Source organism: Carya illinoinensis, chromosome 8 (genome assembly GCF_018687715.1).
Source record: "Carya illinoinensis cultivar Pawnee chromosome 8, C.illinoinensisPawnee_v1, whole genome shotgun sequence".
Taxonomy (NCBI): domain Eukaryota; kingdom Viridiplantae; phylum Streptophyta; class Magnoliopsida; order Fagales; family Juglandaceae; genus Carya; species Carya illinoinensis.
The window spans coordinates 2,642,836-2,663,426 of NC_056759.1; the positions used below are offsets into that span (position 1 = coordinate 2,642,836).

The window sequence follows — 20,591 nt, forward strand, 5'->3', positions numbered from 1 at the left end:
GAAGAGAGGGGAAGATAACTGATAAAGACTTACCAGCAAGGCTAACTCGATGTTGGACAACGAGGAGGATGGCGGCAACTGCAGAGAGAGAGAGAGAGAGAGAGAGAGAGAGAGTGCAAATGAGAGAGAAAGAGACAGAGTGAAACTCGGAAGCACAGATTGATTTTTCTATCGCGAGTGGTTGGATTTCCTTTTGTTTCCCATTTTGTTCTCATGTAAACGAGTGTATTTAAAATTTAGTATAATGTCTGAAGTGGCAGCATATAAGCGGAAGGCTGTTAAACAAAGAAGAATAGCCCGACCCTCAGAAGTGGTTCTGTTAATTTATTCCATCTCATTCCTATTCAAATTGCTGTTGATTATAATGGAAAATCTACATATTAATGGAAAATGTAATATATTAGATGATTATATTGTATTTATATATAAAACTAATTTTAATTAATTTTCAATAGAAATTACTGATTTTAAAAAATCACTTAAAAATGCACCAGTAGAAGTATTACTCACATGAAAAAAGTATGGGAATTTTTGTATGCGTTGGGCGGGTTTTAAATCTTAAGCAAATATTCACGAGGGTTTAATTGACAAAGCATCCGTCCATGAAGAATCGACTCAGCTTGGGCCGGGCTCTTTCCCCCAGCCTTAGGCCTGCCACTGATTTTGTTATACCAAAACGACTTGTAGTGTAGATATGAAAAGAACGAAGATGACCAATAACTGTTGGAGATACAAAAGCAGTGGCAATTTTAGTAAAAATGGTCGAGCTTTTGGCCCAACAACAAGATCAAAACAAGCCATTATTAACTAAATTTAAGATGGGCTTGTGGCCTATTTGTAACTATACTCAGTCTCTTAATACCTTTTGGGCCTGGTTACGAGATCAGGTCCATTTCTACTTTAGTAACGAGCCTCACGTTTAGTCACGCTCCTGAAGCAGGCGCGTAAACCTATCAAGTTTCAAACTGCCACGTCAGGCACGCATGTTCAGTTAAAAAATAAATAAAAACGAGAGAGATTTTGCGTTTGCGTCACACATCACACAGTGCCGCCGCCGAATATTCTGATTTGAATAAATAATAAACGACAGCTCATAATATGAGGTGACCGTACCAAATGATGAACACCCCAGCTAATGGCTTATGTGGGCCCGTTCTCTATTACCTCGCCGCTTGTGGGACCCCTCCCTATTTCCTTGTCGGCCCACGCTCGCCGGCAACCTTTTTTTATAGACTCCCCCACATTAACTTGTGCTTGGCGATGTAGGGGTAAAGTAGAATTTCACTTTTGGTCGCTGGCGTGCCCTTCTCGAGTCCACGACTAGAACGTGTACACATTCCGGAGCTCATGCATCAGCATCTGTTTCTCTATGGGATTTGTAGATATACATTATCCCCGTGACCACATAAGGTGAAAATTTATCATTATACTACCTACTCGTTTTATTTTCCGAATTTGAATTATTTATTAATTATTAGATTAATTAATGAAAGTTTTTATCTTTTAATAATAACTATTTTTTTTACAATAAATATTTTAATTATAAAATTATTATATTAAATGAATTAATTAAATGACACGACATTATCGTTGATGATAGAGCACGAAGAAACGGGGGAATAATAGAGTGAAAGATGGGTTATTGGAATAGGCGGAGGGAAAAAGGACACTGGGGGCAAAAGGACAAATGAATAAGGGCGCGTCGGTTGCACACAGGAAAGGATGAGAGAGAGAGAGAGAGACAGAGAGAGGTGAAAAAGTGCGTAACGTTGACGAAGCCACAAGTTCACGCTTTCCAAAGGCGTGGAGGGAATGTCCGGTCCGGTGCGGGTACTCTCTGACACGCCGAAAGATAATGCCACGCGTTCCTCCTCTAGTGGTCCCCATCTACATTCACCCATGTTCCGCCGAACCACCTTATTGGTCCCCCCCCCTCCGTATATGCTTTCTGAATTGAGAATAATAAAACAGTCTTAAACAAAAAGTGAAAATAAATAAAAGAATAATCAGTCGCATCAATTTAATTGGACTGTACAAAACGTCGTAAAGTCGATTCAACCAGATTTGGTAAAACAATATATTCTCAAACAAAGAAATAGGTTTCATTCCAAATTCTGATCAGGACAAAGTTACATGTAAAATGTTATTTTGTCTTCTATATTTTAATTTTTCTTAAATGTTTATAAGATATTTGTCTTTTTTTTTTCTTTATAAGCCCGTAATTTTAGTCAAAGATGTGTAGTCTCAAATATGTGTAGTCTTATTGTCATAACTCTTCAGTTTTCAAAATATAAGTTTTAAATATATCCCCAAAAAAACCCGTAATCTCATCCATTACAAAAGATATGATATATTAAAAATAAAATTAATTGCACAATTAATACTTGTTTTTTTTTACGAGGCAAGAATGCAATAATAAAATTAGAAAGTGGAATATATAAAAAAAGGTTGAAGGTGGTGGAGATATTACTGAGGAGCGAAATTGTAAAGTAGAGGATTAACCTCACGCGTGAGAGGTGGGGTCTACAATTAGAGAATATGGGTCCATCCTCGAAGATATGGTCTGCTGGTGGTGGCGTTTACCTCACGCTACACATAAGGATACGACAACTGTCATTCTCTTACCAGCTTAAACCCTCACCAACACAACACAACACAACACAACTATATGCAAAGATGGTATCTTTTTTGTTTACTCTTTTATAAATTCTATGGTACTGCCGTGAGTGGCGGGGAATGTTACCTCTTTTACCAGCCCAGATCCTTTTGCCACCGCTGTTGACATCTTTTGTTTATAAACAAAATACACTACACACATAATACATAGCCTTTTTCTTTTGAGTTAGGCCAATGATGTTCCCACCTTCTTCTCTACCCACCTTATCTTTTAACCCCAAATCACGTCATTTTCATTGGCCATTTCTGACTAAACCAATTGGGTTTGCCCAAAAACAAACAAATATAAAATTTTCAAGATTTTAAACGTTTATTCTGGGGGGGATCTATCTTTGGATGCGGATGCCACCCCCAAGAATCAAAAGTCCCACCTAAGTTGGTCTGCCATTTTCTACGTTTTTTTAACCAATTATTTGCACTTTCCTTTTCATGGTGCCCAATTTTGAAGAAAACTCGAAGGGAGGGTTTGGAATTTTTATTTTACTTTTGGTTTCTAATTTGAACATTGGTTGATGATAAGATCCATCATGCATCGATCCATCTTCCAAACTTGTTTGAAAGGTCATGTAACTCTTTGCCATGGTCTTGAATATGAGTTATAATTAGGCTTATGAAAGTTGGGTATGCCGACTTTTATTTTACCTAGCTAGGAGTACCCCGGGTGACTATTTGGCACAAAAACGACTTCCTTTGATCATGCTGATCATCTAAGTTATATGCTATTTATAGAAGAACATTACTATATATGCATGGATCGAGTACATACCTCTTAACTTGTATATATCCTATCAAAAGTTTGTGGCTTAGATGGCATGAGACCAAGCCTCCAAAAAGAGGTCTTGGATTCGATACCCCTCTCCAAATCTTCCAATAAAAGAAAAAAAAATGTATATATATATCCTAAACAGCAGCACCATAAATGCTAAAACCCTATCTTTAAAAGTAAGATAAATGCAAGTAAATACTCTTTAATATTAAATAATTTCCTTGGACTTACTTATAATTTACTATATCAACATTTGTTTTATAAATAATTAAAATTGATAGTATTATTTATATTGAATAAATTAATTAGCAGATTCGAAATGTCTTGAAGTTAGTTAACGTTGGTGACAAGTTTGGTAAGATATTTTTGACAAAACATATATATATGGAGTGCTTAAATATTCTTTCAACTGAAGATCATGTCGTTTTGAACCTTGATCAAGTGAATAGGAGTGTAGACTTATTATTTTCATTTAGTTGATCTGATGTTTGAACAATAATGGCCCGATGCATGTCATGATCAGATAGGGTATATATATATATTGATCTATAAGAAGAAAAAATGCACACCATAAATTTAAAATACATGAATATACTGTCCCTTTGCCTTTAAATGGATTGGAATAATTATTGGGCGTTTCACATGAATTTGCCTTTGAAAAAAAGAAAAAAAGAAAAAAAAAGAAACCTTCTTTTGATCAATGCTTGCATTAAGAGGGGTGTGACAAAAATCTCATTCCTAAAATAATTAATAATAAATTATATACTAAATTGGGCTTGATAATTGATAATTAATAACGAATTAATCTCATTAACCCGATTGTATATTTGGAGAATTATTGTGAATGGAAGAATTGATACTAGCCTAGCTACTCAAGGAAAGAGAAGGATAAGAAAAAAGATCAGCCGAAGTGGAGGGGGCGTTGCCGTCTAAACATGCTCCCATAACGCACGCGCTGCAAAGTTGGAGTTTGGATCGTATAATTGCTTTATTCAATCACAAGTCACACATTACACACTGCACAGAGAGAGAGAGAGAGAGAGAGAGAGAGAGAGAAGGGGGGGAGGCCGAGGGGGTGGAGATTTTAAGTGTGTTGGACAGTGCGAAACAAACAAAGGAGTTTGAAAGGAAACAGCGGCAGCAAAAGCAACAGGCAAACGCTGAACAGCAAGAGAATGCGGAGCAAAGATTGATGTGAAAACGAAACAGGAAAAATGATCTCTCTGATTTATTTCATTTCTGTCTGGTATTTGGGGTTTCTCCTGTAAGATTCCCAAATCCCAATATTCCTGCTCCTATAAGTCCTAAAACTCGAAATATACTGCCCACTACTCTTTTTCTTTTCTCTGATAAAAACATACGAAAGCACAAACTCCTGAACTGGTGCCAGGTCTGTCTCTTCAGTACTATAACCTCCATGGCTCCACAAACCTTGTCTTGATCCCTTCGCTTTTCTCGCTTATTCTCGTAAGCGAAATCGCAGACGGTAAGCCTATTCTTTGCGCTGTATTATCTTAAAGATCTGAACTTTCTTTTTTCTTTTCTTCTCTAGTAGTTTTGTATTCTGATTTGTTCTTTCTTTCTTTGTCGGTGAAAGTGAAGTGGCCGGGGATGATGGCGGTGAGTTCAGCCTGCAAAGATGGCAATAAAGACGGGTTGGATAACGGCAAGTATGTTCGGTACACGCCTGAGCAAGTAGAGGCGCTCGAAAGGCTCTACCACGACTGCCCCAAACCCAGCTCCATACGCCGTCAACAGCTTATACGGGAATGTCCAATTCTCTCCAACATCGAGCCCAAGCAGATCAAAGTTTGGTTCCAAAACCGAAGGTATTTTACTTTCGAGTACTTGCAGTGTTCAGAATTGCAACGGATTGTTGGTGTTGATATCTGAATTTTGGATGGTTCCACAAAGCTTTTTACATCTAGCAAAGGACATGGGAGATAAGTACAAATATATAGGAAAACTGGGGATGCGCTGCTTCGTTATGTTCTTCTGCAATATCTGTATTGCTATGAGATGCAAAATTAACTCCGAATCAGAAAATTAGTTTATTTGTGTCAAAAAGGACTTTTGTTTGGTTGTTAGAAATTGGAAGCACTCAAGCACCTAATGGAAATCATGTTTTCAACTTTACTTGTGTTCCTGTGTTTTATTTGGATTCACCCTGAACTATCGTAATTCTTTCTCAATCTGAGGTGGGCAATATGCACTGGATGTGTTGAGGTTTCTTTTTTTTTTTTTTTTTTTTTGGGGGGGGGGGGGGGGGGGGGGGGGGGTTCTTCTAAGTTGCAGCTATAATAAGTAATCAATTTTTTAGTGAGGGAGTGAATTTACGGGCTGACCTATGTTTTATATGTTTCTCTACTGGCACAGATGTAGAGAGAAGCAGCGAAAAGAGGCGTCACGCCTACAAGCTGTGAATAGGAAGTTGTCTGCAATGAATAAACTTCTGATGGAGGAAAATGATCGTTTGCAGAAGCAGGTGTCACAGCTCGTGTACGAGAACAGTTATTTCCGCCAACATACACAAAATGTAGGGAATTCTAGATCATCCACTTACGATCGTTTGCCGTCTGTTTGGTTGCTTTTTTGGTTAGAAAATGAAGGAAGAGTGAAAAAACCAATTTTAATGTTTAAAGTCCTTCTCGTTTTGGCTCACAAGGAAATGAAATTAACCACTTAACCGAGGCTGAATCTTATAGTTTCAGAGATTCTATTAATGTGAAAGAAATATATATATTTTTTCATAAAAATTTCTTTTGTCTATTGTTACGAAGTTTTCCCAGCAGCTGAAGAACGCTGAGAGTTTTGTGTTCAATTGAGCAACTTACACCATCATTTATATTCCCATTTTGATTTTTGAGTTACGTTTCTGTGCTTTAATTTGCAGGCGACCCTCGCCACCACAGACACGAGTTGTGAGTCGGTGGTGACCAGTGGTCAACACCATTTGACTTCTCAGCATCCACCAAGGGATGCAAGCCCTGCAGGGTTAGTGGGAATGCTGCTTCTTGTTGCGTGAATTCCTGTTCTTCTGCTCTACAACTTTCTCTTGTTCCTGTGGCTTATGAGATTTTTGTGTATGTTGTCTAGACTCATGTCCCTTGCAGAGGAGACTTTAACAGAGTTTCTTTCAAAGGCCACCGGAACTGCTGTAGAGTGGGTCCAAATGCCTGGGATGAAGGTAAGTGTTCTCTTTCCTATCATTATTCAGAGCGTTGAACCTATTCCAGCTAATTTTTGTCATAGTCTATGGTAAATTAACAGAACCCTTGATGACCCTCTAAGCAACGTCTTGCATATACAAATCGTCTATTCTTTAAATTTTCCCCCTCTTTACCCCCTCTCTACTCCTTTTTTTTGTTGTCTTCTTATGGAATGCAATCAAGTGCTACTTGCTTTATTTTCTTCTACACGATGGTCTATAATTTGAAAAGATATAGGCTTTCAAAGTATTCATGAGTTCTAATAAATCTACAAAACCTTTCCTCCCCCTAATCTTTCCTTCCTCGACCTCCTAATTTTTTACATTAAGATCGATCGTGTAGAAAAAGAGAGGAAGTACTCATCCTAGCTTTCTAATTTTGAAATCATCCAAACAGGATAATTTGTTCCCTGGCAGACTAAAACTCCCTGTATCTTGATATCTTATCTTCTATGATTTCCTTGTGTCTCTTCACGTAGATAATGGAACTTGATTTACATTTTTATCTTAATGCAACCAATTTAGACGGTTTCTGAAACTCTTCTAAGTAACTTGAATTAATCCTAGTCCTTGATGTAATTTTCTTAATCTGTGCAGCCTGGTCCGGATTCCATTGGAATCATTGCTATTTCTCACGGTTGCCCTGGAGTGGCAGCACGTGCATGTGGCCTTGTTGGTCTAGAACCTTCGAGAGTATGTTCTCCTGATCGATTGTTATAAAAACATTTTCCGGTTGGAGATTTATGGAATGTTTGACTGGCTACGTTTTATGTAGGTCGCTGAAATCCTCAAAGATCGGCATTCATGGTTCCGTGGTTGCCGAGCTGTGGATGTCTTAAATGTGTTGGCCACTGGAAATGGTGGAACCATTGAACTGCTTTACATGCAGGTAGCTGCTAGTATTTTCTCGGTCGTCGTTTCTGATTTAGTAGTAATTATAGACCTGTTTAACAAACTTTAGGATTTCACTGCCTTCATTTAGCTATATGCACCTACAACTTTGGCACCGGCTCGTGACTTCTGGTTGCTGCGCTACACATCTGTTTTGGAGGATGGTAGTCTTGTGGTATGCAACAAACTTAATAACAATGGTGTTTTCATCTATTTTCCATGCCTTGCTGCCTGAAACTTGCTAAGAATTTTATGATTGTATGGTGTGTATTAGGTCTGTGAAAGATCACTTAACAACACTCAGAATGGCCCGAGCATGCCAGCTGTGCAACAATTTGTGAGAGCAGAAATGCTACCCAGCGGGTATCTGATTAGACCTTGTGAAGGGGGTGGATCAATTATTCATATAGTGGATCATATGGATTTAGAGGTGCGCAGATTTTCTTGGTTTGTATGCTGAAGCAAACTCATTCGTTTGCATGACACTCATAATAGTTTTGACTTGATGTTTTCTTAAACTAGCCTTGGAGTGTACCTGAAGTGTTGCGCCCGCTTTACGAATCCTCAACACTACTTGCTCAGAAGACAACGATGGCGGTAAGATTTCTTCCCCTCAGAGCCATCTGATCATTTTAGATTTTACATGCTCTTACTGTTTCAATGAACTGGAACTAGAACTACAACACGTTGAGATTTTTCAGCTGAATAAGATTTTATTTTTATTTTTTTGCGTTGGGGGGAGGGGATCAGAACTGTAACAGCAAATTATCTCATACTCTGAATAACATTGTCATTTCACTTAGGCCTTGCGCCATTTGAGGCAGATCTCTCAAGAAGTTTCTCAGCAACCAAATGTCACTGGTTGGGGGAGGAGACCTGCAGCTTTACGTGCTCTTAGCCAGAGATTGAGCAAGTACACTCAATTTTTTCTTCAAATTATTCCTCTGAATAATCGATTGACTTTGATATTTGGGAATCTAACACACTACCGTACAGGGGGTTTAACGAAGCAGTTAATGGGTTTACAGTTGAGGGATGGTCTATGTTAGAAAGTGATGGCATTGATGATGTCACCATTCTTGTGAACTCATCTCCTGCAAAGATGATGGGTGGAGATATTTCTTATGCCAATGGATTTCCGTCTATGAGCAATGCGGTGCTATGTGCAAAAGCATCCATGTTATTACAAGTAAGGATAACATATCAACAATGACACCAAAGAATTTGATGACCTCAAAATTAAAAATCAAGTTTTTCTTCTACAACGCCATGACCTTAAATAATAAAAAGAATACAATAATCTATCTATTTCTTGGTGAGTAGGGTTTCAGGAGTTTCAATTTGTGTCAGAAGTGAAAAGTATGTCAAACAAAGTAGTAAGATTTTGTATATCAGGGAAACTATGAAGAACTTAATTACTTTTGTGATTCATGTCTCTCGGGGTCCACCGTGTGAGCTGTATGTGAATTTGGATTCAAGCTCTCCACGAATGGAACTCATGATGGCCCTGGTTGAACACTTTTGATATTGCTATAGTAGAGCAGTTTGGTGAAAAATGGTATATGCAAGCCAATTGGTAAGCTAAGTGGCAAATATAATTGTTAAAACCCCTACATATCAATGACCTGAAAAACCAAGTATCTAGTCTGCATCAGGTTAACAAATATAGGAAATTCCAACGTCAATTTAAAGGACATGCCTGCTAAAACATCAGTTAAATTATATTTATTGTATTTAGTCTTGAGTCATACTTTCTTTCTATTCTTGTAGAATGTGCCTCCTGCGGTACTTCTTAGATTTCTGCGAGAACACCGGTCAGAGTGGGCAGACAGTAGTATTGATGCGTATTCAGCTGCTGCCATTAAGGCTGGTCCTTCTAGCTTACTAGGAGTTCGAACTGGAAGTTTTGGAAATCAGGTCATTCTTCCGCTGGCTCACACAATTGAGCATGAAGAGGCAAGTGATTCAGTGCCAAACTATACTCACTAGTATAATCAGCCTTCATCCCCTTTCCCTACAAACACTAAAAAAGAGTGACTGTTTTTTCTGTTTTGCTGCCATTTTTGTGAATCATCATGATTTGGTACTATCCAATGCCTTCCCAATTTGATAAAACTTCGATTTTTGAAAACAGTTTATGGAGGTCATTAAGCTTGAAAGTATGGGCCACTATCGAGAGGACATGATTATGGCTGGTGACATCTTCCTCTTGCAAGTAAGTAATAGTTTTCTTCCGTGTGGATGGGATTATCAGAGTATCATCAATATGGAAACTGTTTACTATCTGCAGAATAGCCCTAGAATAGGCCTCTGCTTTAAATTTTCTTCTTTTCTTTTTACTCCTAGAACAAGGCACTGCACAACTGAATCTTAGCCTTTGAACTCAATTTACTGTTAAGAATCAAGGCTCACTTTGAACATTGGTTCATGATAAGATCCATCAGCCACTAGCACTAGGAAGTTAGACCTCATTCTCTTCTGAACATGTATGATTGAAGTTATTGTGACTTAGTAGTTAGCTTAGCAAATACCTCTGAACTACATTGATTTGCTGATTAAAACTATATGTGGTTGCATTTATCTGCAGCTTTGTAGTGGAGTGGATGAGAATGCTGCTGGGACCTGTGCCGAGCTCATCTTTGCTCCCATCGATTCCTCTTTTTCTGACGATGCACCAATTATACCCTCCGGTTTTCGTATTATTCCTATTGAGTCTGGAATTGTATGTGTTTAATCTTATATGACATAACTTTCCATCTGCTGTTTTCTTTCCCCTATCATGTTTGAGTTTCTGGATTTTCTTCTTAATTTTATATCATTTGAATATAACCCAGGACTCCTCCAGCCCAAACCGCACACTTGATCTTGCCTCCGCTCTTGAAGTTGGGCCCACTGGAAACAAAGCATCTGGTGAAAATTCTGGCCACTGTGGGAGCACCAAATCCGTGATGACAATAGCATTCCAGTTCGCAATTGAAGTCCACCTTCAAGACAATGTAGCAGCCATGGCACGACAGTATGTCCGGAGTATTATAGCATCTGTACAGAGGGTGGCACTGGCGCTCTCTCCTTCTTGTTTTAGTTCACATGCTGGTTTTCGGTCACCACCGGGCACTCCTGAAGCTCACACGCTTGCTCAATGGATCTGTCACAGCTACAGGTGTGCCATTTATTTATTTTATCATGCATTTATATGTCTTTAGAGTTCTGTAATAACAATTAAAGAGACATAGCATATACCACTCTCGCTGGACATACATTCTGGTCGCATTGACTAGAAAGAGACTGATTTTGGATAACTAAAATCCAAAATCAAGAACTTAGACTTTGATTTCTCAAAGAACTATACCTTTACTCCCTTGCTTTAAAAGCTGAAGACTTGCCATTTAATACGGAAAGGCTAATGAGATGAAAGTTGATATATATTTGGTATTTCCGAGACTTTTTCATACAAGAAAATAGCCATTGACTATACTCAACTGGGACTTGTTTTGTTGTCCTCAGAGTGATTGGCTTTGTTTACCATTTTATAACAATTTCTATAAGAAAAATATTATTTGGAGTCGGATCTAGGACAAGTTCCCCCTTAGCATGGCCTTATGCTCCACTACTAATAATGGGAAAAAGAATGATCTCTGTATCTTATATTTTGGATATGCTTTGCAGGTGCTATCTAGGGGTTGAACTACTAAGCGAAGGAAGTGAATCCAATCTCAAAACTCTTTGGCATCATTCAGATGCTGTCATGTGTTGCTCTTTAAAGGTATTCTTTCCCTACTTTTTTTTTTTCTCTCACTTGAATCCAGAAAACCTTTTACGTACTCTGCCTGTACTCAAGGTTTGCATTATATTCTTTAGAATAATTTCTGAGCTCTTTCTTTCACAAAAGGTCATTAACTTTTCAATAATTATTAAAGCCTTTTTTATGAGTGAGCATGTTGCAAACCTTCACAGAGTGATGGTGCAAAATTCCACAAGAATTTGGCCTTGAGGTTTTCATTATATACAATAATATCCTCCTCCCACCAGCTCATGTGCTTGTGGAAAGTACCGAAATTGATATCTACGACCTAAGGAACTATTGTTGTGCTGATCATCAATTCTGGATATGTAACTAAGAGTTGTTTCAATCTTTTTCCTCTGTTATTATGTTATCTATTGCTAATAAAAGAAATCTAGATATGTTATAATGTTTCCAATAATATTTCTCTTCTTTCACATGGTTGATAGATGGGAATTGCTATCTGTTTTGAAATGCACACTAATTGTATTCTGTGTAATTTATGCAGGCACTGCCGACTTTTACATTTGCAAATCAGGCTGGTCTTGACATGCTTGAGACAACCTTGGTTGCGCTTCAAGATATTACTCTGGAAAAGATTTTTGATGACAATGGAAGGAAAATCTTGTGTTCAGAGTTCCCACAGATAATGCAGCAGGTAAGAGTGCTTTGAAATACACTAGAAAAGCTCGATTTTTTTTTTTTACCAACAGAAAAACCTACTCAAAGGAAGAATGATATCAAAAGAAAAGAAAAGATGAACATATATACCTGCAAAAAAATTTACTCTATGTTATCATATATATATGTACAGAAGTTTCAAGGACAATGGCATCCCATCAAACAAGGCCTCTCAGGGAAAAAGTCTAATGACCTATATTAATAAATAAAAGTGCTAAAGGCCCCAAAGAATGATATTAGTATTAATAACTATTTAGAAGAAAGCTGATACTACGGGCATACGGCTGAAAACCCTGAAGAAAACTAATAATATGGACCTATCTGGCATAATGGCATCACTGTGGAACGCATAATCTACCTAAATTAAAAATATTCACTATATGTTAAGGGGGGAAAAAACAGTTTCCTTAAATTCTTATTTTTTTATGGGTAGTTTCTCAAAATTCTAAAAAGGAGGACGTGAATTCTTGATTTTGTTTGTGAACAGTAAATTAATCTCTATTCTTTTTCCTTTGTGCATGGGAGCAGGGTTTTATGTGTCTTCAAGGTGGAATTTGCTTGTCTAGCATGGGGAGGCCAATTTCCTATGAGCGAGCAGTGGCATGGAAGGTGTTGAATGAAGAAGAGAATGCTCATTGTATCTGCTTCATGTTCATCAACTGGTCTTTCGTCTGAAAACTTTGGGGACAGAACATCTTAGGATGAAGGGGAAAAAGGGAAAAAAGAAAAGAAAAGATCGATTGAAAGACAAATATCTTCTCTTGTCCTTTTGGTATATATGGAGATACCCTAGATTAATGCCTTTTTGTACTGCTATGAACATGCTCCACCGAAAGGCATCTGGGGTCCTCCACAGTCCACCCCACCATTTTTGGTTCTCCTATATTCTGCTTTTATGCTATATTCATGGATCCTAGTGTTGTGCCTTTTCTATTTATCCTTAAATTATTTTTTCACACAGTCCTATTATTTTTTGAGAAATGATATTTGCAGTCGTAGTTGTACAAGCGGCGTGCAGTCGTTTTGAAAAAAAATAAATTAATATGAGATCCACATGAAAAAAAAAACTAACTTTTTAATCGTGGACTCTATTTTTTTCAAAGCGATTGCGCGACGTTTGCAATTTCATGACTGTATGTAACATTGCTCTTTTTTTTTCCCCACTCATCCTTTTTGTTGATTGTTTAAGAATCATCACCTGCTTTGCCCCCCAATCAAAGTTGTGCACAGCCTACTTAGGAGCTGTTAATGCCTTGTATCTGCATCTTAAAATTCACAATATGTAAGCCTCTTTTGTCAATTGCAAACTCGGGACCCAAGGAACCACTGTATATAAAACTGATTTGCCTTCCTTTGATGAGCTGCGTATTGCTTCTGGTTTATGTGCATTTTTTTGGAAAGGAAATTAATATGGGGGCTGAGAAAAAAGAGGCTTATTAAATCAGATGGAGGGCAAAGTCTATAGGAGTTCTCTACATGCTTAGAACAGGCCGAAGTTACACCAAGAAAAATAAAAGATTGTTGACGGTGGAGAGCGCCATTTTATGCGAAATTGTGCCAACTCTCTCAGACAAAAGTTTCCGATCTTACTGTTTTTGCCAATGGCCAATACTTCCAAAAATTTCCAATCCTTGATAGTTGAACCTAGGTCTATTCCTCACATGATGAATCAGACACCGAAGAGTGATAATTGGCATCATGTCGCTAGTTGCACCATAGAGTAAAGATATACTTTCTGTGTCTTTGAACTTGAATCACCAAGTCGACGTCTGAACGGTCAAGTTATTCTATTCCCAAGATGATACATAAATGATAAAACAATTTAAATAGTAAGATTTTATATGCAAGATTTTATTTCTTAACAGTCGACCTTGTCAGGCTTTTTAACAGATAATATGTTGAGAGCGATGTTTCATTTACAGCACTTATATAAGCCAGCCATCAATTGTTTCTATCTAGATTCTACTCGATCCGCCTAAGTTCCACTTTTCAATTCTAGTCACCACCCACTTCTTAAGTAATTATATCCGAATCCAGTGTCATTTCTAGTGATTTGGAACTTACCCATTTATGTCCACATAAGTTGCATTAATCCTCTCGTCCGATTATCTAGTCTAATTATTTGTACATGATTACTTAACCATCTCAACCCACTTTCTCTGTTTCTGGAAACAAGTTAGGCCCTATCTCAATTTGATAATACAACAGCTGAATCCGTTTAATGTACGATCATGAGTGGCATTCCCCTCCTGCGGGGGGGGGAGGGGGGTGGAAACAGTAACTCGACATACTAAAGTTACGTACTTACAATACCTCTCCGTAAGTTCATCAATGGCTATGTTAATACAGTGAGTTGAGAAGTCATTTTTTAGAGTTTTGTACGTGGATACATAAGGCCACTTCAAGCGTGTTAGACTAGTACTTTATTATATTCCTTTTTCCATCTCAATTTATCTAAGGTGTCTGAAGCATGCATGCATGCTTACCCACCCTCCCCCCCGCCCCCAAAAAAAAAAAAAAAAAAATCAATGTAGCTGGATCGTTACTGCATGCAATAATGATGACTTTAAAAATCGAAACACAAGCTGCAATTAGTTGTCTTGGATGAAACAAATTAACAGACATGACAAACTTTTGTTATATGATCTAAAAAAGTAAAACAAAAGGAGGGGAAATTGTAGCTTTCTTGAGTAAAAAAGATGGAGTGGAAGAGCCATTTGCATGGTCTCCAAGAAATATGATTAAAAATCTTAAGGCTTTTGACAGCAAGCCATTTCAAATATCAAGTCTATGCACAGGACTTGACGGCAAAACCAGGCTGGTTTGCTCTTTGTAATGTCATCTTATTATTTATATCATATGCTTAAACTGCTCTTGATTAGTGATTGAATATTCTTTGTCGAGGATCTTAATTTCTTCATTTTGTGTTGATAACTATCACTTCACCCCACATTTTTTCAGTTGTCAGAACTTAAACATCCTTCCGGCCTTTTTATATCAAATCAAATTATGTTATGGGTTTACAATTTTACAATTACATATATCTTTAAGTACTCATCAAGGAATTATTAATTAATCAGTTTCTTAATTATTTCCCCATTGACGAGATATTAATTCATACTAATGTACTATGAAAAGTAATATAGATCGAGTAGTACTACATCAATACGAGATGAAATTCTAAAGTAAGCCATTGACAACAAAAGGTATAAACTTTTGAGTCTTTGAGATGTGAGCCTAATGCATACATATATATAGCGGCAGCCATGATTCTATCACTGCGTGAAAAAACTTTTACATGCAGCTTTGTGCTTGTGTGTTACTTGGCAAAAGACTGCCCGAAAAGTACGGGACAGACAATACTATCAACCCCTCGAATACTGGTGCCCTGCAAATTGACTGTGCTGTTGTAAGGAAGTATGTTTTGAAGTAGCTTATCGTACTTCTTTTCTTTTTGTTTTTCAATGGAAAAAGAACACAAATCATGGTGATTTTGGGTTTTAAAACGTGCATAAAAGGCTGTATTAATTCATATTATAATGGCATTTAGTTTGTTAAGATCTACATGTTGTTTATAAATTACAGTACTACTGATGAATAGTATGTGCTCAAACATACCATTAGGCATAATTAACAAAAGCATTTCAGCAGTAATATCCATATTTCAAGTCCACATCATGTACATATATTGCATGAGAAATCAACAAAAGCTCCTAATTATTTGTTAAAAAGGAAAACAAATAAAAATCGTAGGGCCGGGCCAAATCTGAAAATCTATTTATTATAAGTTAACGAAAGGTTTAGGGCAGAAACGCAAGACCTCGGTGTAAAAACAGACTCCTGCAGGGTTTTCAAGACATCGCTCGCGCATGGTCTAGCCATGGGGTCAGTGGCGGAACAGTGGAGGGCTAGGATCATGGTTTCGACGATCTCCTTCTCATTATTCCTTGCAATATCTGGCCTTATCATCCCATCGATCCAAGCATCGAGATGACAGTCAGAGTAGCAATACCTGGCCCACTCCACCACATTCTCATGAACGCCAAAATCCCGGTCGGCGGGGCTTTTTCCCGTCAGCAGTTCGATCAAGATGAGACCAAATCCATAGATATCACTCTGCTCTGAGATGTCTTTTATCTGTCTGGTTTCTGCAGTCAAAAGAAAATTAAAACTCTAGTCATTACCTTCCATAGGCTTAGGTATAAGCATGGTGAGTGCCTGCTAAGCCCATACACCTTGACAAGGACTTTTTTTACACTTTGAATTTAATTATCTATTTAAAGTTTATGCAACTCATTTCTCATTATTAATAAATATCCTTGTAAGTAATTAACGGTTATTGTAAAGGATAAATTAGACACGTACCTGGGGCTACGTAGGCGGGAGAAACGAAGGATTTGGTGTCCGTACAAACCAATCCAGGGAGGCCCAAACTCAGGCGAGCTTCATCTTTCCCGTCGACCAGAACTTTCTCCGGCGACAGGAGACCGACCAGAACACTCGGCGAACCGTTGCCATGCAAAAACTGTAGCGCTCTCGCAAGCCCAATGGCAATTTTACGTCGTTTCTCCCAACTCAAGTCACGAAGAATCTCACTCAAAATTTTCCCTTCCACGTACTCGTAAACCAAAAACCCACCCTTTTGGGACCGGCATACTCCGATCAACCTTATGATGTTTGGATGCCATAGCTTACCGAAATTAGCGATAAAAGACCAAAAACCCGGTTGAATTAAATTGGCATCATTGATTTCCTTCACGACGAACTGCATGTTGTTCATGAAAGACTTCCCCCTGTATGAAATCTCTTTCCTCCCACTCATAATGGCATTTTCTTGTTTCGTCGATGACAAGATATCGTCAATTGTTATGGATCTTGACGCCTTGGAGTCAAAGAACTGCATTTCCCACATTCCATCTTCGTTTTCAACTCTTTTCAACTCCAATTCCTTTCGTCGCCGAATGAAAACAGTGACAAGAGTAGCAAGAGCAAAGATTGCCAACGCAGCTAAAAAGCAAGCGAGAACATACCACCACATGGGACTTTTTAGGCCTTTGCATGGCGGTAAACCGCTGGACGTATCGCCTCCACAAAGATCGTTGCCAGCAACCGCGCTGGCATTTATGACAAGAAAGGCTCCGGTGGACGGTAAGCTTCCATGAAAGCGATTTTGAGAGATATTCACTTCCACAAGGGATTCAACTCTTCCTAAATTTGGTGGAATTTTTCCAGACAAATGGTTTGCAGACAAATCAAGCAGGCTGAGAGCTGGCAGTTCAGCGAGATCGACTGGAATTTGGCCACTTAGCTGATTGTGACTGAGGTCTAAACTCACAAGCTTTTTGCATGAAGACAATTCTTCTGGAATATTACCAGAGAGCATGTTTTCACTTAGCTCTAGTAGCCTTAGCTCTGATAATCTTCCAAAGCTTTGGGGGATCTCACCTGAAAACCGGTTTTCCGATAAGTCCAAGTTCTGGAGCTTGTCACTACCGAATGAACCCGGCAACTCCCCGAAAAGCTTGTTTTTCGCCAAATTCAGCATTTCCAGTGACGGCATATCCCACCTTTCCCCGTCGATCCTGCCGGAAAGATTGTTTCCTGAGATATCCAAGAAGTATACTAGCGGCAGTTTTGTGAATTCAGAAGATAATTCACCGGAGAGACGGTTGTTTTGGATACGAACTCGCCGTAAGCTTTTGCAAGAACTTAAACTCTTGGGAATTTCACCTTGGAGAGAATTCGAGAAGAGGATGAGCTTAAAAAGTCGACCCGAGTTGCACACGCTTTTGGGTATTTTTCCGACGAGAGAATTGGAGGAAAGGTCTAGCATAGTGAGATTGTTCCACCTTCCTAGGTCTTCAGGGATCTTGCCGGATAACTTGTTCGACCATAGTTGGAGAACTTGGAGCCTAGGCAGAGAGGTTAAAGCAGCTGGAATCTTTCCGGTAAAGTTATTGGAGAAAAGATGAAGAATCTCCAAGTTTTGCAACTGAACAATAACTTCAGGGATCTCACCAGAAAGAGAATTGTCACTAAGATCAAGCGAGACCAGCTTTCTGAGGTCGAAAAGTGATCTTGGAATAGGACCGGTGAGCTTGTTATTGTAGAGGAAAAGATACTGAAGATTGCTGAGGTTCCCGAGAGATGATGGAATTTGTCCACTCAGATTGTTGTAGACAAGATCAAGATGATATATAGAAGCCAGGTCTCCAATCTCCTCTGGAATTTCGCCCGAAAGATTGTTGTAGCCGATGTAAATCCATTTCAAGCTCTTCATAAGGCCTATTTCACGAGGGATTTCGCCTTCTATCTGGTTGGAATCCAAAGTCAAGACTTGCAAGCTTGTGATATTCGAGATGGAATTTGGAATTTTTCCCACCAAACAATTTCCACCCAGATCAAGAAATCTTAGGCTCGAAAGTAATCCGATGTTGTCTGGAATTTTACCCGAAAGCATGTTGTTGGACAGATCTAATGTTTCAAGGCGGGAACCGGAAATGCTTGGCAACGATCCGGTTAAGTTATTGTTACTAAGATTGAGATAACGAAGAGAAGCACTAGAAAATAAACCACGAGGGATTTCTCCGAAGAGCTGATTGTCGGAGAGATCAAGAACTTCGACATAATGCAACTGGAAAATTGAGGCAGAAAGTTTGCCAGAGATGTTTTTTCCGGAAAGCTCGATTGAGTTAACTCGGGAAGAGTTGTCGCAGGCGATACCGTGCCAATTGCAAAAGTTGGCAGAGGAGCTCCAGTTGGAAAGAAAGCCTAAGGGATCCTTGATCGAACCTTTGAAAGATAAGAGAGTCTCCAATTCCTCGCCATACACCTCCGGGAGAGTGAAGAACAAGATGATCATCAAGAACATGAACAATGTCCATGGCCGACTTGTTATAGCTCCGTTCTTTGCCATCAAGTCTAGCTTAGTTTATGTAATATCTACGTAAAAGAAGGTTCAAATCAGAGAAAAATCACACCTTTAGACAGAGAAAGATGAATTTCTTAGTTACTAAAATAACATATATATAACAGCATTCTCTCCACCAAAGAAGATATTGATCATGATTTCTATTGTCTAGTACCATCCCAGGCTGTTAAAAAGGCGAGGAGACAATAAAATAACCAAATATTAACAAGAATCTTCGATATAAAATTGGTTCTAATATTCTGGGATATAAAAATACTTACCATGCACATTCATGGCATATAATCGAACCAAGCACCATTAAACCTGTAATGAACAACAAAAGCAGAATCAGAAGACGTGAAATATATAGTTTCAGGCATTATTAACACGATCGAGAAGACTAACATGCAATAAATTCATCTCAAATAATATGTGTGCGAGTGTGTGTCGGGTAAAACTTCAATTAATATTACGCTACCAAAGAAAAGAGAATGAGGAATTACCAGCACATGCACGTATGATTTAAACTCTTTTGGACATAATATTTATGCAAAGGGGGGAAAGAAGAATAGGGATTATAATGATATCATATCGAAGGCAGAAGATTTGTAATAATTAAGAAACGTGGATCGAAAGGGAAGAAAGGAGGAGAGTTATTGAAGTATTGAAGACTAGGCTAGCTGGCTAGGGTGAGAGAGGGTAAGATATGAGTGCTTAAATAGGAGGGTGAAAGCAGTAGTAGAATTTAATGAGCAGCACGATTCGGGGGGAATAATTGCGAAAGAACACCTTGACTTTCTTTAGAATTAATGATCGATGTTTGAACACGAATAGTTGAAAGGTAAACGAGGGACAGATGTTTGGAAAAAGGCTCCGATTTTGTCGGATTATATATTCACCAAAACGCTCTTTAATTTGAGTACCGATCACTGACTTGGGATAGTAAAAAGAATTTTGATGATCTGTAACCGTTGAAAAGTTGGAAAGTTTTATGGGCATGTGGATCTGATCAAAGACTGAAACTATAAGCCTTTCATTTCACATTGTGCTTATATTTATAAATTAGTATATACTTTAATTAATTTGTAGTAAGTTATTTGTCATAAAAGTCATATTTTTATTGAAAATAATTTGTCATAAATATTTTTTTGGGTGGTGCTACTCCCATTACTGGGGCTACCTCTAGTATAATTTTATGTGGTTTTTTTTTACATGCATTTTCTAAAACTTTTAAATATTTAAAAAAAAAAAAACTTCACAACATCATTAAAAATATTTCATTAATCACGAAATAAAAAAATTCAAAAAACAAATATTCCCAACGGAAAGCCGCCTAGCATTATTAATTTTTTTTTTTTTGGATTTAATAAAAATATTATATATAATGATAAAATTTGATATACTGCATGCAACGTACGTTATGATTAACAAGAAGTAATATTAGCGAAAAGCAAAATCCATCTACAGGCATTAATTTAAGAGATTATTTTACTCAGCAGTACCAGTCTTGTACCACACATTAATTGAGTAGAAGAATTCTTTTATTTTTTTTCTTCTTGATAAGTATGTAGTGTAAGACTGCCGATTAATAAAATTTTAAACGGACAATGGTAATAATTAATAATGGCTACATCATGTATATACGTACTTTACTTGGTGAACGAAGAATATATATAAA

At 37.9% G+C, this 20,591-nt stretch overlaps 2 protein-coding genes across 3 annotated transcripts; one reads left to right on the forward strand and one right to left on the reverse strand.

Moving 5' to 3' along the window:
* Positions 1–4,483: 4,483 nt before the first annotated feature.
* On the forward strand, positions 4,484–12,963 carry LOC122318977 (homeobox-leucine zipper protein ATHB-15-like). Of its 2 annotated transcripts, none has more exons than XM_043136799.1 (19): positions 4,484–4,928; positions 5,040–5,271; positions 5,819–5,978; positions 6,336–6,436; positions 6,539–6,629; positions 7,248–7,343; positions 7,426–7,539; positions 7,633–7,716; positions 7,816–7,971; positions 8,064–8,138; positions 8,345–8,454; positions 8,538–8,730; positions 9,312–9,497; positions 9,676–9,756; positions 10,129–10,263; positions 10,376–10,701; positions 11,208–11,304; positions 11,831–11,980; positions 12,532–12,963. In XM_043136799.1, the coding sequence occupies exons 2-19, from the start codon at positions 5,054–5,056 to the stop codon at positions 12,676–12,678; spliced, it is 2,520 nt and encodes an 839-aa protein (XP_042992733.1). In that variant the 5' UTR covers positions 4,484–4,928; positions 5,040–5,053; the 3' UTR covers positions 12,679–12,963. The 2 variants fall into 2 exon arrangements, with proteins under 2 accessions (XP_042992733.1, XP_042992734.1); XM_043136800.1 differs by having other exon boundaries at positions 5,045–5,271.
* A 2,660-nt stretch (positions 12,964–15,623) lies between these two features.
* LOC122317799 (leucine-rich repeat receptor-like serine/threonine-protein kinase SKM1) lies at positions 15,624–19,633 on the reverse strand. Its single transcript, XM_043134820.1, has 4 exons — positions 19,417–19,633; positions 19,195–19,237; positions 16,369–18,945; positions 15,624–16,151 (listed from the first exon to the last, which is right to left on the reverse strand). The coding sequence occupies exons 3-4, from the start codon at positions 18,917–18,919 to the stop codon at positions 15,778–15,780; spliced, it is 2,925 nt and encodes a 974-aa protein (XP_042990754.1). The 5' UTR covers positions 18,920–18,945; positions 19,195–19,237; positions 19,417–19,633; the 3' UTR covers positions 15,624–15,777.
* Between the last annotated feature and the right edge of the window lie 958 nt (positions 19,634–20,591).

What these genes read in the sequence shown, in the direction of transcription:
- LOC122318977 (XM_043136799.1), top strand. Translation starts at nt 5,054, where the DNA reads ATGATGGCGGTGAGTTCAGCCTGCAAAGATGGCAATAAAGACGGGTTG. An exon ending in AGGGATGCAAGCCCTGCAGG is followed by an intron (nt 6,437 to 6,538) that starts GTTAGTGGGAAT and finishes TATGTTGTCTAG; the next exon opens with ACTCATGTCCCTTGCAGAGG. An exon ending in TTGAACTGCTTTACATGCAG is followed by an intron (nt 7,540 to 7,632) that starts GTAGCTGCTAGT and finishes GCCTTCATTTAG; the next exon opens with CTATATGCACCTACAACTTT.
- LOC122317799 (XM_043134820.1), bottom strand. Translation starts at nt 18,919, where the DNA reads ATGGCAAAGAACGGAGCTATAACAAGTCGGCCATGGACATTGTTCATG. An exon ending in TCCCGCCTACGTAGCCCCAG is followed by an intron (nt 16,152 to 16,368) that starts GTACGTGTCTAA and finishes TTTTGACTGCAG; the next exon opens with AAACCAGACAGATAAAAGAC.